We start from the raw sequence: 15,525 nt of genomic DNA, 5'->3' as shown, positions 1-15,525 counted from the left end.
TCATCTAGTCCAATCCTTCTGCAGGTTGCAGAGGGAAATGGCCTCAGGTGTCTGCACAGGGTAGTGATGAAGTGAGAGAAATCACAGAATTCTAAGGGTTAGAAGGGACCTCTGCAGACCATCAAGTCCAATCCTTCTGAAGGTTGCAGAGGGAAATGAGACTTCTGCTTTGTATGGCCTCGGGTGTCTGCACAGGGTGGTTCTGTGGTTCTAAAGTGAGAGAAATCACAGAATGCTAGGGGTTAGAAGGAACCTTTGGAGGTCATCTAGTCCAACCCTTCAGCAGGTTGCAGAGGGAAATGAGACTTCTGCTTTGCATAGCCTCAGGTGTCTGCACAGGGTAGTGCTGAAGTGAGAGAAATCACAGAGTGCTAGCGGTTGGAAAGGACCTCTGCAGACCATCAAGTCCATCCCTTCTGCAGGCTGCAGAGGGAAATGAGACTTCTGCTTTGTATGGCCTCAGGTGTCTGCACAGGGTGGTTCTGTGGTTCTAAAGTGCTGCACCCCTGAGGTGTAACGAGGCTGAGCCTCTCCAGCTCCCCAGAGTGCTGCCAGCGGAGAGGGGTGCAGCACATTTTGATCTCCAAACTGGAATGCAGAAACTGGAGGCAATCAAAGCTCCTTTAGGGAATGCTAACCAGCTTTGCTTCTGGGCTGAGACCACCTGAACTGACCCTGTTGCTGCTTGGCTCTGTGTGTGTGTGTGTGTGTGTGAAGGAGGAAGGGGAGTTTTGCTCTCTTGATTCGTTGGTTGCTCTCTGGTGTCTGCGTGAAGGCAACGTCCTTGGAACGCCATCAGGTTCGATCCTCTCCCAGCGCAGAGTGCGGCTGGAGCACGTTACCAGCGTTACCGCGAGGCTTTGGAGCTGTTTGCCTTCGGGAGCTCTACTCCCATCTGAAGCTGTGTTTCTAGGAGTGGGAGGTGCACAGGAGGTGTGTCCCCCGCCCCGCCCTGCCCCGCCCCACCCCGCCCCGCGCGGCGCCGCCTCACGTACCAGGCGGCTGGGTCGTACTCAGCCCAGACTCGGACGAACTCGTCCAGGTGGTGGGGGCCGAGGATGGAGGAGTCCCTGGTCAGGTATTCAAAATTGTCCATGATCACAGCCACAAAGAGGTTCAACATCTGCAGAGAGGGAGCAAGAGAGCAGTTAGAGAGGGAAGGGAAGGGAAGGGAAGGGAAGGGAAGGGAAGGGAAGGGAAGGGAAGGGAAGGGAAGGGAAGGGAAGGGAAGGGAAGGGAAGGGAAGGGAAGGGAAGGGAAGGGAAGGGAAGGGAAGGGAAGGGAAGGTTTGGGAAGGGAAGGTTTGGGAAGGGAAGGGAAGGGAAGGTTTGGGAAGGGAAGGGAAGGGAAGGGAAGGGAAGGTTTGGGAAGGGAAGGGAAGGTTTGGGAAGGGAAGGGAAGGGAAGGGAAGGTTTGGGAAGGGAAGGGAAGGGAAGGGAAGGTTTGGGAAGGGAAGGTTTGGGAAGGTTTGGGAAGGTTTGGGAAGGGAAGGTTTGGGAAGGGAAGGTTTGGGAAGGGAAGGTTTGGGAAGGGAAGGTTTGGGAAGGGAAGGGAAGGTTTGGGAAGGGAAGGGAAGGTTTGGGAAGGGAAGGTTTGGGAAGGGAAGGTTTGGGAAGGGAAGGGAAGGGAAGGTTTGGGAAGGGAAGGGAAGGGAAGGGAAGGTTTGGGAAGGGAAGGGAAGGGAAGGGAAGGGAAGGTTTGGGAAGGGAAGGTTTGGGAAGGGAAGGGAAGGGAAGGTTTGGGAAGGGAAGGGAAGGTTTGGGAAGGGAAGGGAAGGGAAGGGAAGGTTTGGGAAGGGAAGGGAAGGGAAGGGAAGGGAAGGGAAGGGAAGGTTTGGGAAGGGAAGGTTTGGGAAGGGAAGGTTTGGGAAGGGAAGGGAAGGTTTGGGAAGGGAAGGTTTGGGAAGGGAAGGTTTGGGAAGGGAAGGGAAGGTTTGGGAAGGGAAGGTTTGGGAAGGGAAGGGAAGGGAAGGTTTGGGAAGGGAAGGGAAGGGAAGGGAAGGGAAGGGAAGGGAAGGGAAGGGAAGGGAAGGGAAGGGAAGGGAAGGTTTGGGAAGGGAAGGGAAGGTTTGGGAAGGGAAGGGAAGGTTTGGGAAGGTTTGGGAAGGGAAGGGAAGGGGAGGGAAGGGAAGGGAAGGGAAGGGAAGGGAAGGGAAGGGAAGGGAAGGGAAGGGAAGGGAAGGGAAGGGAAGGGAAGGGAAGGGAAGGGAAGGGAAGGGAAGGGAAGGGAAGGGAAGGGAAGGGAAGGGAAGGGAAGGGAAGGGAAGGGAAGGGAAGGGAAGGTTTGGGAAGGGAGGAGAGGAAGAGGAGAGGAAGAGGAGAGGAAGAGGAGAGGAAGAGGAGGAAGAGGAGAGGAAGAGGAGAGGAAGAGGAGAGGAAGAGGAGAGGAAGAGGAGAGGAAGAGGAGAGGAGAGGAGAGGAGAGGAAGAGGAGAGGAGAGGAAGAGGAGAGGAAAAGGAGAGGAAGAGGACAGGAGAGGAAGAGGAAAGGAGAGGAAGAGGAAAGGAGAGGAAGAGGAGAGGAGAGGAAGAGGAGAGGAAGAGAAAAAGGAAAAGGAGAGGAAGAGGACAGGAGAGGAAGAGGAAAGGAGAGGAAGAGGAAAGGAGAGGAAGAGGAGAGGAGAGGAAGAGGAGAGGAAGAGAAAAAGGAAAAGGAGAAAGTGGGAAGAAAAGGACAAGGAAAGGAAGCTGGAAGGGGAGCAGGTATCCTTCCCTTGGCAAGCTTGTGGTTTCTACAAGAAGAAGCCACACCTCAGAGAATAAATTCCAAGACCCTAGCCCTGGGGACTCTGCTGTCACCTCCTCCTCCTCCCCAGTGGTACACTGCAGGTTTGCCATGGCTTTCATCTGGGGCCAGTTTGGCCATGTGCCCATCGCTGGTGGTGCCATACAGCATAACCCACCCTGGAGCCTCACTGCTTCCCTTGCCCCTTCTTCACCCCACACCACCCCATGGGCTGCAGCAGCTGCTGGTGATGCAAACTCTTCCAGCATTTTCATATCCCAGCACAGCAGGACAAGAACAGCTAGGAAAAAAAAAAACAAACCACAAAGCCTCACCCCATTCTTCAGCCTGAATGTCCTCATTTAGACTGCTAACAATTCAAACCTTCAAAGATCCCCAGAAAGATGAGGAGCAGGCCACACAAAAACCTCCTGTCCCTAATGGCCACTGCCTAACAGAGAGCCCAGCAAATGCTCCTGGCACATAAATATTCTCCTCTTGTTAAAGCCAACAGAAGAGTCAGGAGGATTTCAGTGAGAAAAGATCAAGCTGCAGCCAGCAGGATGGAAGAGCAGGAGGGCAGGGGGGAATGGATGTTCCTGTGCTGGATAAAGACCTGGCTGGCACATGGTCCCTTTCTGTAGGGAGGCTGAGCTGCTGAACAAGGAGTTAAAGCAGTCTGGGAGCACTGGTGTGGGGATGGGCAGGACTGAAGTGGCTATGGACATCCCTGGCTGGGCTGCTGGCTGTTAAAAGACAGTCACAGTGGGGTCTGGGCTTTGTGGGGTTTTAGAGAATTCATATTCCTGTGTGAGAGAGAGGGAGGAAGGGGTCTTGGCTCTTGCTGGGATGCAGAAGCCACCAGGACAGACAAGCAGAGTCCCTAACGAGTCACCATGTCACTAAGTCACCACCAAAGGCTGATCAGGGACTTCCCAGACCTTTAGAGAATCACAGAATGGTAGGGGTTGGAAGGGACCTCTGGAAGGGAGTCCAACTAAAGCAGAGTCACCCAGAGCAGGTTGCCCAGGACTGTGTCCAAGTGGATCCTGAAAGTCTCCAGAGAAGGAGATTCCACAGCCTCACTGGGCAGCCTGCTCCAAGGCCCAAGCACCCTCACAGGAAGGTTTTTCCTCAGCTTTAGGTGGAACTTCTTGTGTTGCAGTTTGTGTCCATTGCCCTTGCCCCTGTTGCCCATCAGTTCTTTAGAACTCACTCCAACAGAAAGCTTGGAGCAGAACCAGCCCCCAGCAGTGTGCCCAGCTGGCCAAGAAGGCCAATGGCATCCTGCCCTGGATCAGGAATGTGTGGCCAGCAGGAGCAGGGAAGTCATCCTGCCCTGTGCTCAGCACTGGTTAGACCACACCTTGAGTGCTGTGTCCAGTTCTGGGCTCCTCAGTTCAAGAAAGATGTTGAGGGACTGGAAGGTGTCCAGAGGAGGGCAACGAAGCTGGGGAGGGGTCTGGAGCACAGCCCTGTGAGGAGAGGCTGAGGGAGCTGGGGGTGTTCAGCCTGGAGAAGAGGAGGCTCAGGGCAGACCTCATTGCTGTCTACAACTACCTGAAGGGAGGTTGTAGCCAGGAGGGGGTTGGGCTCTTCTCCCAGGCAAGCAGCAGCAGAACAAGAGGACACAGTCTCAAGCTGTGCCAGGGGAGGTTTGGGCTGGATGTTAGGAAGAAATTCTTCACAGAAAGAGAAATTGGCCATGGGATGTGCTGCCCAGGGAGGTGGTAGAGTCACCATCCCTGGAGGTGTTCGAAAAAACCTTGGCTGTGGCACTTGGAGCCATGGTTTAGTTGTCAGGAGGTGTTAGGGATTAGGTGAAAGGTTGGACTTGATCATCTCTGAGGTCTTTTCCAAGCTGGTTGGTTCTGTGATTCAATTTATCAGTGTCCTACACTAGGGCACCTTTGTCTTACACCACCCAAAGGTCTTCAGGCCAAGCTGTAGAGCACAGAGCTGAGCACACAGCAGCCCTGCAAGTGCCTCAGCTGCAAAAGAAGCTTCTACCCCTGCAGCTGAGCATGAGGATTTGTCAGCTCCAACACAGCCCTACACCAAACAGCTCTGCTGGCCTTGGGGAACCAAGCCAGCACTTTCTGCCACCTCACTTTCTTGATGCCTGCAAGGTCTGTGTGCAACACAGCCTGGGCCAGCCCTGGGATCTCCGTGGTGTGCACCATGCAGTGCTGGACAGGGATGTCCTGCCCAGCTCTCAATAAGCTGCTGGAAGGCTGCAAGCCACTGTAACCACATCAGCAGGGCTCACCCCTGTGCTGCAGGTACCTGACATCTGCCACAGACTCCTCAGAGCACCCAGGGACAGCAGACCTTCAACCCCCTTTCCATTGCTCCCAGCTCCAGCTATGGCTTGGAACAGCTTTCCCTTGCTTAAGTGCAGCTGTTTCTAAAGTTCATGTTTGTTTTTAAATTCATAGCTTGCAACAGTGTAAATTACAGGAGGGAAATTACATCGAGCTGGATGTCCACAAAGAGCCAGAAACAACTTTTAAAAACAAACATGTTACCCAATCCCCCTCCAACCTGTGGTGGAACTTCACACAAACCATAGAAACCTGTCCTGCTGGCAAGGCTGTGGCTCTGAAATGCTTTCATCTCTTGTGGGGAACCACAAGTTTCACTGCAGTGAAGTGCTGGATGCATTGGAAGCAGAGTTAAAGCCCTGGCCTGTGGCAGTCCAGCTGCTTGGCTTTCTGCTGCCTGGGTCTGCAGCCTGTGCTCCTCTCCACAGCTCTCCCCTCTCGCTGCCAAGGAGCCCTGGGGGTAGCCCAAGGGGGGTTTTGGGGAGCACTGACTCAGGGACAAAGCTGTGCTTGGCACAGATGTGCTCCAGCTGCCAATTCTGCTGCTACCTGTCGAGTGGGATGGCTGAGATGAGCCAGGGAGGGTCAGTCTGAGGGTGTTGTTTGGGGCTTATTAGAGAAGAAGCTGTAGGAACAGTAATGTGCTGGAAAATAGCAATGAGGAGGTCTGAGCTTGGGTTGGGGGTGTGAACAAAGGACAATCACAGAATTATTTCAGTTGGAGGAGAACTTTAAGAGCATAGAATCATTAAGGTTGGGAAAGACCTCTAAGAGCATCAAGTCCAACTTGTTACCCAACACCTCCATGACCACCAGACCATGTCCTGAACTGCCACATCTACTTGGTTTTTGAACACCTCCAGTGATGGGGACTCCACTACCTCCCTGGGCAGCCTGTTCCAATGGCTGACCACTCTTGCAGCACAGAAGTTCTCCCTAACATCCAACCTGAACCTCCCCTGGTGCAGCTTGTCCTGTTGTTAGTCACTTAGGAGAAGAGGCCAGCACCAGCCTCACTCCAACCCTCTTTCAGGTCCTGCAGAGAGCAATGAGGTCACCTCTCACCCTTCTCTTTTTCATGCTAATCAGTCCCAGTTCCCTCAGCCTCTCCTCACCAGATCTGTAGTTCAAACTCCTCACCAGCTTCATTACCCTTCTCTGTACCCACTCCAGCACCTCCACATCTTTCTTAGACTGCAGTGTCCATCATCCAGTCCAACCATTCTCTAACCTGCTAAACCTCAGCACCACATCTCTGCCTCTTTTCAATATTTCCATGGATGGGGATTCTACTACCTCCTTGGGGAGCCTGTTCCAGGGTTTGAGAATCCTTTCAGTGAAGAAGTTTCTTCCAATGTCCAACCTAACTCTCCCCTGGTGCAACCTGAGGCTGTTTCCTCTCATCCTATCACTTGTTACTAGGGAGAAGAGCCCAACCCCCATGGGGCTCCATCCTCCTCTCAGGTAGTTGTAGAGAGCAATGAGGTCTCCCCTCAGCCTCCTGTTCTCCAGGTTAAACAACCCCAGTTCCCTCAGCTGTTCCTCACAAGACTTTTTCTCCAGACCTCACACCATCCTTGTTGCCCTTCAATTAGAGTGTTGAAGGACTCATTAATGCAGCATCCACTTTGGATGAGCTTCCAGGGCTCCATGGTTTTTAATAGATTCAGAAGAAATAAACCCTGGGATGTCACAGGGGTGGCAGCAGTTGGACAGAAGGTGTCAGGAGGGGCCACTGAAGCTGCTCTGTCTCTGCCCAGCACCACATGCACCTCTTCTGCCAGTTAAAGGTTTCTGATGATGGCAGGGCTGAGCAGCAGACAGCATCAAACCTGACATCCCCAAAGCAAAGCCATGGAAGGAGCTGTAGGCTTGAGGTGTTGCTTTTTGATGCATTTCAGAGCTGGGACTTTCATCTCCTCCTGCTTGAAGTTTAATTGGGTCCCTGTCTCTGGTTTTCCATTCCTCTATCCCAGTGGTGCTGGAAAGTGAACCAAGCCCCAAGAGCAAGGAGCCTTTTATGCACCCAAGTGATCAGAAAGAGGCTGTCAGCTATTAGAGCTCAGAGCCAGCCCTGTGTGATGGCCACGGGCAGGAATCAAGCAGCACAGCTCTGGCTGCTCTCATGCCTGCAGCTTTCCTGGCACCACCTCAGAAGAAAACGATCACTGCCTTTGTTTGACCAACAAAACAAACCAGGAGGCATCAAACAAGCCTGATGGAGCCCTCTGCCTGCTGCAAGCCCTTGGCCACCCCCATCCTGCCCTCCTCACTCCCCTTCTTCAAAGGCCTGTGTTGCAAATCAAGACAAACCAAATCAATTCTCAGTTGCAAGTATCAGCCCCCCCTCCCGTGAGAAGGAGGATAAACCCCCCCTGCCTTTCAACTAATGACTAAATGATCTCTTTGGGGATTAAAGGGACTTGATCACTAGGATGAAAAATAAGGTTCTCTGAAGCTGCCTTGTCATGTTTTATAAACCATCATTAGGGAGGAGGAGGAAGCAAGAAGGGTAAGGAGGAGGAGGAAGCAAGCAGGGTGGGGAGGGGAGAGTAGGGTGGGGAGGGGAGGGCAGGGGGTGAGGGAACCACACTGGTCCCTTCACAGTCTCACAGTCTATCAGAGGTTGGAAGGGGCCTCAAGAGATCATCAGGTCCACCCCCCCTGCCAGAGCAGGGTCACTTAGGGCAGTCTGCACAGGAATGCATCCAGGTGGGTTTGAAAGTTTTCCAGAGAAGGAGACTCCACAACCCCCCTGGGCAGCCTGCTCCAGGGCTCTGTCACCCTCACTGGAAAAAAGTTTCTCCTCCTGTTGAGCTGAAATCTTCTCTGTTCATGTTTGAGCTCATTGTTCCTTGGCTTATCACTGTGAACCACCCAAAAGAGCCTGGCCCCCTCCCCTTGACACCCACCCCTCAGCTATTGATAGACATTGATCAGATCCCTCTCAGCCTTCTCTTCTCCACACTAAACAGCCCCAGGGCTCTCAGTCTCTCTTCACAGGGGAGATGCTCAAGTCCCCTAAGCATCCTCTTCAGTTTGGAAGAAATCAGGACAGACTTACCAGGAAGGAGCAGAGGAAGATGAAGGACACGAAGTAGAAATAGGCAAAGTCACTGCCACACTCTTTCTTGGTGAGGCCAGAGAGAGGGTCACAGGCTCTGTTGCTCAGGCAGGACAGCATGATCTCGTGCCAGGCTTCCCCTGTGGCACTCCTGCAGGTGGGGAGGGCAGAGAGTGAGCTTATCCAACCCCTGACCCAGTACAGACCTGGTGGTATTACTGCACCCAATGAACCATTTCATTAGAATCACTGAAGGGTTTGGGTTGGGAGAAACCCCTCAAGGTCATCTAGTCCAACCCCTCTGCAGTCAGCAACTGGAGCAGGTTGCTCAGAGCCCCAAACAACCTGACCTGGGTTGTTTCCAGGGATGGGGCATCCACAGCCTCCCTGGGCAAGCTGAGACAGGGCCTCACCACCTTCATTCCACAGATTTTTTTCCTTCTCTCCAGCCTACATCTCCTTCTTTTAGTTTCAAACCATCCCCCCTTGTCCTGTCACAACAGGTCCTGCTCAAAAGTCTGTCCCCAGCTTTCCAGCTGGCCCCTTTGAGCACTCAAAGGCCACCAGAAGGTTTCCCTGGAGCCTTCTCTTCTTCAGGCTGAACAACCCCAATTCTCTCAGCCTGGCCTCACAGCACTCACATCATCTTCATGTCTGTCTTTTCATCCCACTCCAGCAGATCCATGTCTTTCCTATGCTGGACCCATCACTGTAGGTGACTCTAATGTAAACTGAAATAGCTTCCAGGCTACTCTTCAGTTACACAGCAAGATTCCACTCTGCTGGCATTGACCTGAAGTCCCATTCCCATGAGCCCAGCCCCTCTGTCCCATTATGCTCTTGCTGCCTCTGTCCTTCTGTGACCTGGGTCAGAGAATGGACCAGGATGTCTGGACACAAGACTGCATAATCATCTGAGGGGATTAATATTCAGGGCTTTGAGCCAACTGACTGTTGTGAGCTGGAGAGACCTCATTTCATTTCATAGAATCATAGAATCAGTCAGGGTTGGAAGGGAGCACAAGGATCAGCCAGTTCCAACCCCCCTGCCATGCCCAGGGACACCTCACACCACATCAGGCTGGCCAGAGCCTCATCCAGCCTGGCTGCAAACACCTCCAGGGATGGAGCCTCAACCACCTCCCTGGACAACCCATTCCAGGCTCTCACCACTCTCATGGGCAACAACTTCTTCCTCACATCCAGCCTGAATCTCCCCACTTCCAGCTTTGTTCCATTCCCCCCAGTCCTGTCACTCCCTGATAGCCTAAAAAGTCCCTCCCCAGCTTTCTTGTAGCCTCCTTCAGATACTGGAAGGCCACAAGAAGGTCTCCTCAGAGCCTTCTCTTCTCCAGACTGAACAGTCCCAACTCTCTCAGTCTCTCCTCATAAGAGAGCAGCTCCAGCCCTCTGCTCATCCTCATGGCCCTTCTCTGGACACCTTCCAGCACCTCCAGATCCCTCTTGGAACAGAGGCTCCAGAACTGGATGCAGTACTCCAGGTGTGGTCTCAGCAGAGTGGAGCAGAGGGGGAGAATCCCCTCCCTGCCCTGCTGGCCACACTTCTCCTGCTGCAGCCCAGGCTCTGCTTGGCTCTCTGGGCTGCAAGTGCTCACTGCTGGCTCCTGGTGAGCTTCTCATCCCCCAGCACCCCCAAGTCCCTCTCTTCAGGGCTGCTTTCTAGCTGCTTTCTGTCTGGCTTCACAGGAATGATGCAACCCAAATCCCATGGGAGCTCTCCTGTTAACAAGCAACCAGCAGCAGCAGAGCACTGCTTGGCTGGCAGGCACTGGGGGGCTGAGGGTGGTCATTAACCTCCACGTCTCCACACACCTAAGGTAAGTGACATCTCCCCCAGACCTGCCCCACTTTGAGCAGAGCTTGGATTTCATTTTTGCTGGGTCTGAAGAGGAAAAGTTGCTTTCCCATTGATCTTTATGTTTTTGTGTTTTTTTTTTTTTTTTTTTTTTTTTTTTTTTTTTAATCACTTCAAACTGCTTCATTTCCAGGCAGGATGAGCCCAGATGGAGACACTTCCAGGCTGAGGCAGAGGTGGCATTGAGGTGGGAAGTGGCAACTTGGTGGTGATGCAAGGAAAGAAAACCCCAAAACCCAAATAAAATGACCAAATAAAGGAATTCTCACTTAAAACATAGTCAGCTTCAGTTAATCCAGGGAGTTTCTCTCTTATATTAAAGTTCTGCCTGAGCTGATGTGGGGTGGCACAGTGCTGGTTGGCACAGTGCTGGGTGGCACTGTGGGGAAGATGTTGGTGTGTTGAAATAGGTCATGCTTGGAGAGCTTCCAGCCCAACCCTCGGTGCTGAGGAGGAGGAGGAAGCAGGAAAAGCTTCACTGCAAATCATTAGAAGGAAATTCTGTTCTGGTGAGGCACTGGAACAGGTGGCCCAGGGAGGTTGTGGATTCACAGATTGCATTGGGTTGGATGGGACCCTCAAAGGGCATCTTGTTCACTGCCCCTGCAGGCAACCACCAAGCATTCAGCAGGGACACCTCCAACCAGATCAGGCTGCCCAGGGTCACATCAAATCTGATCTTGAATGTTTGCAGGGATGGGGCCTCAACCACATCCCTGGGCAACCTGTTCCAGTATTTCACCACCATCATTGTGAAGAACTTCCTCCTAATGTACAGCCCAAACCTGCCCTGCTCCAGTTTCAAACCACTGCCCCTCACCCTATCCCCACAGCCCTTCTGAACAGTCCCTCCACAGCCTTCCTGTGGGTCCCCTTCAGATATTGAAATGCAGCTCTGAGGTCTCCCTGGAGCCTTTTCTTCTCCAGGCTGAACAGCCCCAATTTTTTCAGCTTGTCTTCATAGGAGAGGTTCTCCATCCCTCTGATCATTGTTTTGGCCTCCTCTGGACCCTCTCCAGCAGCGGATGCCCCTTCCCTGGAGGTGTTGAAGGCCAGGTTGGATGAGGTCTTGAGTGGAATCACAGAATCACAGAATCAATAAGGCTGGAAAAGACCTCAAGGATCATCAAAGTCCAACCTGTCACCCGAGACCTCATCACTACTAAACCATGGCACCAAGTGCCACGTCCAATCCCCTCTTGAACACCTGCAGGGACGGTGACTCCACCACCTCCCTGGGCAGCACATTCCAACCTCTAACAACTCTCTCCATGAAGAACTTTCTCCTCACCTCCAGCCTAAACTTCCCCTGGCACAGCTTGAGACTCTGTCCTCTTGTTCTGCTGCTGCTTGCCTGGGAGCAGAGCCCAACCCCCACCTGGCTACAACCTCCCCTCAGGTAGTTGTAGACAGCAATGAGGTCTGCCCTGAGCCTCCTCTTCTCCAGGCTAAACAATCCCAGCTCCCTCAGCCTCTCCTTGTAGGGTTTGTGTTCGAGAGCTCTCCCCAGCCTCATTGCCCTTCTCTGGACAGGTTCAAGTATATCAATGTCCTTCTTAAACTGAGAACTCAGCCTGGGCTGGTGGAAGCTGTCCCTGCCTGTGGAAGGTGTCCCTGCCACAGCAGGCGGATTGGAACTGGCTGACCTTTAAAGTCCCTCTCAACCCAATCCATTCTAAGACTCTATACTTCTAACTCCTTTCCTTAAGGATGCCCAAGTCTCAGCAGCTCCAGTGGCACCTTCAACCCCAGGGCCACTGCTGAGAGCCAGGTGGGGTGGGGTCTGGTGCTCTGCTTACCTGAAGAGGAGCATCAGGGCTTGGAGGAAGGTGCGGAAGTTATTGTGCCGATTAATGGAGGTTTCATCATCCAGTGCGATGTTTCCAAACACCTGCCCCAGGAAACAGAAGGGGTTCAGGCCAAGCACATCCTCCCCTGGACCTTGTCAGTAAAGGTGGATCAAGGGGAGTTGAGAGAAAAGGCAGGGAAATGATTTGTTCTGGTTCAAGGGATCTCAAAAGCTAAAACAGTTTCTGTGCTGAGAAGGGAGATGAAAAATGTGTTGTGGAAATCAAATGGGGATGAAATCCCCAAGGTGGATGTCCTTCATCTGCACACAGATCCTTCCCAATGCCACAGCTCACCTCCATCCCAGGCAAGGAAATTTCCTCAGTTCTTTTCAGAAGGTTGCAGAACCTGAGCTGCTCCCTACCCTGCCTGGACCCAGAGACAGGATGTGCCTGAACCCAGAGGCAGGGATGTGCCTGAACCCATAGGCAGAGATGTGCCTGGACCCAGAAGCAGGGATGTGTCTGGACCCAGAGGCAGGGATGTGCCTGGACCGACACACAGGGATGTGCCTGGACCCAGAGACAGGGATGTGCCTGGACCCAGAGGCAGGGATGTGCCTGGACCCAGAGGCAGGGATGTGCCTGAACCCATAGGCAGAGATGTGCCTGGACCCAGAAGCAGGGATGTGTCTGGACCCAGAGGCAGGGATGTGCCTGGACCGACACACAGGGATGTGCCTGGACCCAGAGGCAGGGATGTGCCTGGACCGACACACAGGGATGTGCCTGGGCCCAGAGGCAGGGATGTGCCTGGACCCAGAGGCAGGGATGTGTCTGGACCCAGAGACAGGGATGTGTCTGGACCCAGAGACAGGGATGTGTCTGGACCCAGAGACAGGGATGTGCCTAGACCCAGAGACAGGGATGTGCCTGGACCCAGAGACAGGGATGTGTCTGGACCCAGAGACAGGGATGTGCCTGGACCCAGAGACAGGGATGTGCCTGGACCCAGAGGCAGGGATGTGCCTGGACCCAGAGACAGGGATGTGCCTGGACCCAGAGACAGGGATGTGCCTGGACCCAGAGGCAGGTATGTGCCTGGACCCAGAGGCAGGGATGTTCCCTTCCCATGGGAGACACAGCTGCCCACCCATCTCCAGCGGTGCTGTGCCACAGGCTCATTCTCCACAGCCAGTTTGTTTGCCCACACTCTCCCTTTGTACAGCCAGCAATTTCTGCACACCCAGGGCCATGTCCAACACATGGTGGGAAGGGTAGAAAAAGTGGCCTTTCTTTTTCTTTTTTCTTTTTTAACTTCTAATTCACCTGACACCAAACAAGAAAAGTCTTTTGCTTCGCCCTAAGTCACTTTCTCCTGCTGTGGAGGCAACAACCCATCTGCTCCCTGAGCCAGCAGGATGAACCCAGGCTGCTTATGGCCAGTAGGAGAGCCCAAACCATTACCTGCATGCCAATAATGGCATAGATGAAGAAGAGCATTGCAATGAGGAGGCACACGTAAGGCAAGGCCTGTGGGAAAGGAGAAAGTGATGTTAATGGCAGCAAGCTGTCCTTGGTGCTGGTAGCATTTCACCCCTGGGCAGCACTGTGTTTGGTGGCATTCATCCTTCACATGCAGGACAGGCTTGAGAGGACAATATGAATGGTTCCAAAAAGCCTTCAGAAGACAGACCCCTGGAGCCCAGGTATTGATCCATCCCAAAGCAGTCTGGGCTCTACAAGGGCTCTCTATCAATCCTTGGAAGCAGACAGGCAGGAAGAGCAGGGCAGATGGAGGAGGGATGATTTAGACTGGATGTTAGGAAGGAGTTCTTTCCAGTGAGGGTGGGGAGTCACTGGCACAGGTTTCCCAGGGAGGTTGTGGATGTCCCCTCCCTAAAGGTGTTCAAGGTCAGGTTGGATGAGTCCTCAAGCAACCTGGGCTGGTGGGAGGTGTCCCTGTCCATGGCAGGGGGTTGGAGCTGGAGGATCTTTAAGGTCCTTTCCAACCCAAACCATTCTATGAATCTATGAACACAGTAAGAAGCTCCACAGCAAGCTCTGGAGCTACCACCTGCCAGTGGCACTTTGGATGCACAAGTGTCCAAATATTCAAGTTTAAATCACAGAATGGGTTGGGTTGGAAGGGATCTCAAGGCTCATCCAGTTCCAACTCCCCCACCATGGGCAAGGACACCTCACACTAGAGCAGGTTGCTCACAGCCACATCCAGCCTGGTTTTAAAAACCTCCACCACCTCCCTGGGCAACCTGTGCCAGTCTCTCACCACCCTCATGGGGAAGAACTTCTTCCTAACATCCAATCTGAATCTACCCATTTCTAGTTTTGCTCCATTCCTCCTGGTCCTATCACTACCTGACACCCTAATGACCTTGCTGCAAACTTGGTATGATTAAAATAAATCAATAAATACATCCAACCCCCAGGTTCCTGCTCTGAAACAGGCACAGACTGCAATGCCAGGAGGATAAAAAAAAAAACAGATTCTGAATTTTAGCAAGAAATCAGTGAAAGCTGCAATGTATCTATGTCACCCAAGCTGAGAGTAAATAGCTACCTTCCAGTCAGGCTGAATGAGCAGGTAATTAATGCCTCTTAATTAGTAATAGCTGATAAAATGAGAAGTCTTGCCCTAGGGATTGATCAAGTGATGCTCAGGGCAGGGCAGGAATTATGCAGCCCACAGTGAGCCCAAAAGGAAACACAGGCAAAGGGCTGATGTGGTTCCTGATGGACACCTTTGCACAAGGGACAAGGACCATGAGCTCAGAGCTGGGGGAGAGGCAGATGAGCATCTCCCCAGGCAATCCAGGAACCAGCCCAGATTTGCTTCAGGGGCAGAACTCTGCACACACACTTTGGAAAGGGCCAGGATTAAATTGCAAAGGGCCTTGGCTGAGCTCCTCTCCCAAGGTCCAGCCAAGACTACACAACCCTGCTGCCCAGGGAGGCTGTGGATGCCTCCTCCCTGGGGGTGTTCAGAAGGTTGGATGAGGCCTTGAACAGCTATCTCCAGTTGAGAGGTGTCCCTGCCCATGGCAGGGGGGGTTGGAGTAGATATTTCTGAGGTCCCTTCCAACCTGAGCCATTCCATGATCCAAGGACATTCTCCTACGTAGGAACACCTTGTACCTGCAGACCCCACATCTCAGCCTCTAGGAAAAGTTGCCCTGGCTTCCAGATTCCTCTTGAGTTACAAGATGAAAGCAGCAGCACCACCACCTCCATCCACCCTCATGCTGAACATCACCTAACAAACCCAAGGCACTGCAGCCACCTTTCCTTGAGCTGCTTGGTGGTTGGGTGGAAGCATAACACTGAAGCTGAGTATTAGTGGACCAGCTGCCTGCCTGGTGTCTCCCAAAGGGGGACACAGTGTGACAGAGCCCTCACTCCCACCCTGGTCATGGGATAACAGCACAGACGCCTGCAGCTCTTCTCTAGGCTGCATGTAGGAAGAAGCACTGTGTTCTCATCACCACCTCTCAGAAAGGTTTGGGCTCTATAGTCTGAAAGGTCAAAGAATCATAGAATCAGTGAGGGTTGGAAGGGAGCACAAGGATCATCCAGTTCCAAGCCCCCCGCCATGCCCAGGGACACCTCACACTACAGCAGGCTGGCCAGAGCCTCATCCAGCCTGGCTGCAAACACCTCCAGGGATGGAGCCTCAACCACCTCCCTGCACAACCCATTCCAGGCTCTCACCACTTTCATGGGCAAGAACTTC

At 53.1% G+C, this 15,525-nt stretch overlaps 1 protein-coding gene across 1 annotated transcript in view; it reads right to left on the bottom strand.

The window, feature by feature from the left end:
* Nucleotides 1–15,525, bottom strand: part of CACNA1B (calcium voltage-gated channel subunit alpha1 B) — a 437,648-nt gene that overhangs the window by 46,654 nt on the left and 375,469 nt on the right. Inside the window, exons 35-38 of the mRNA XM_054393221.1 lie at nt 13,242–13,307; nt 11,787–11,878; nt 8,112–8,262; nt 996–1,123 (exon numbers count right to left, since the gene is read on the bottom strand). Of these exons, the coding sequence (XP_054249196.1) occupies nt 996–1,123; nt 8,112–8,262; nt 11,787–11,878; nt 13,242–13,307 (437 nt within the window). The remainder of the gene's footprint in view (nt 1–995; nt 1,124–8,111; nt 8,263–11,786; nt 11,879–13,241; nt 13,308–15,525) is intronic.

Source organism: Indicator indicator, chromosome 28 (assembly GCF_027791375.1).
Source record: "Indicator indicator isolate 239-I01 chromosome 28, UM_Iind_1.1, whole genome shotgun sequence".
NCBI classification, from domain to species: Eukaryota; Metazoa; Chordata; class Aves; order Piciformes; family Indicatoridae; genus Indicator; species Indicator indicator.
The sequence above is the reverse complement of the archived record's forward strand: the minus strand, read 5'-3'. Positions and strand labels throughout refer to the sequence as shown.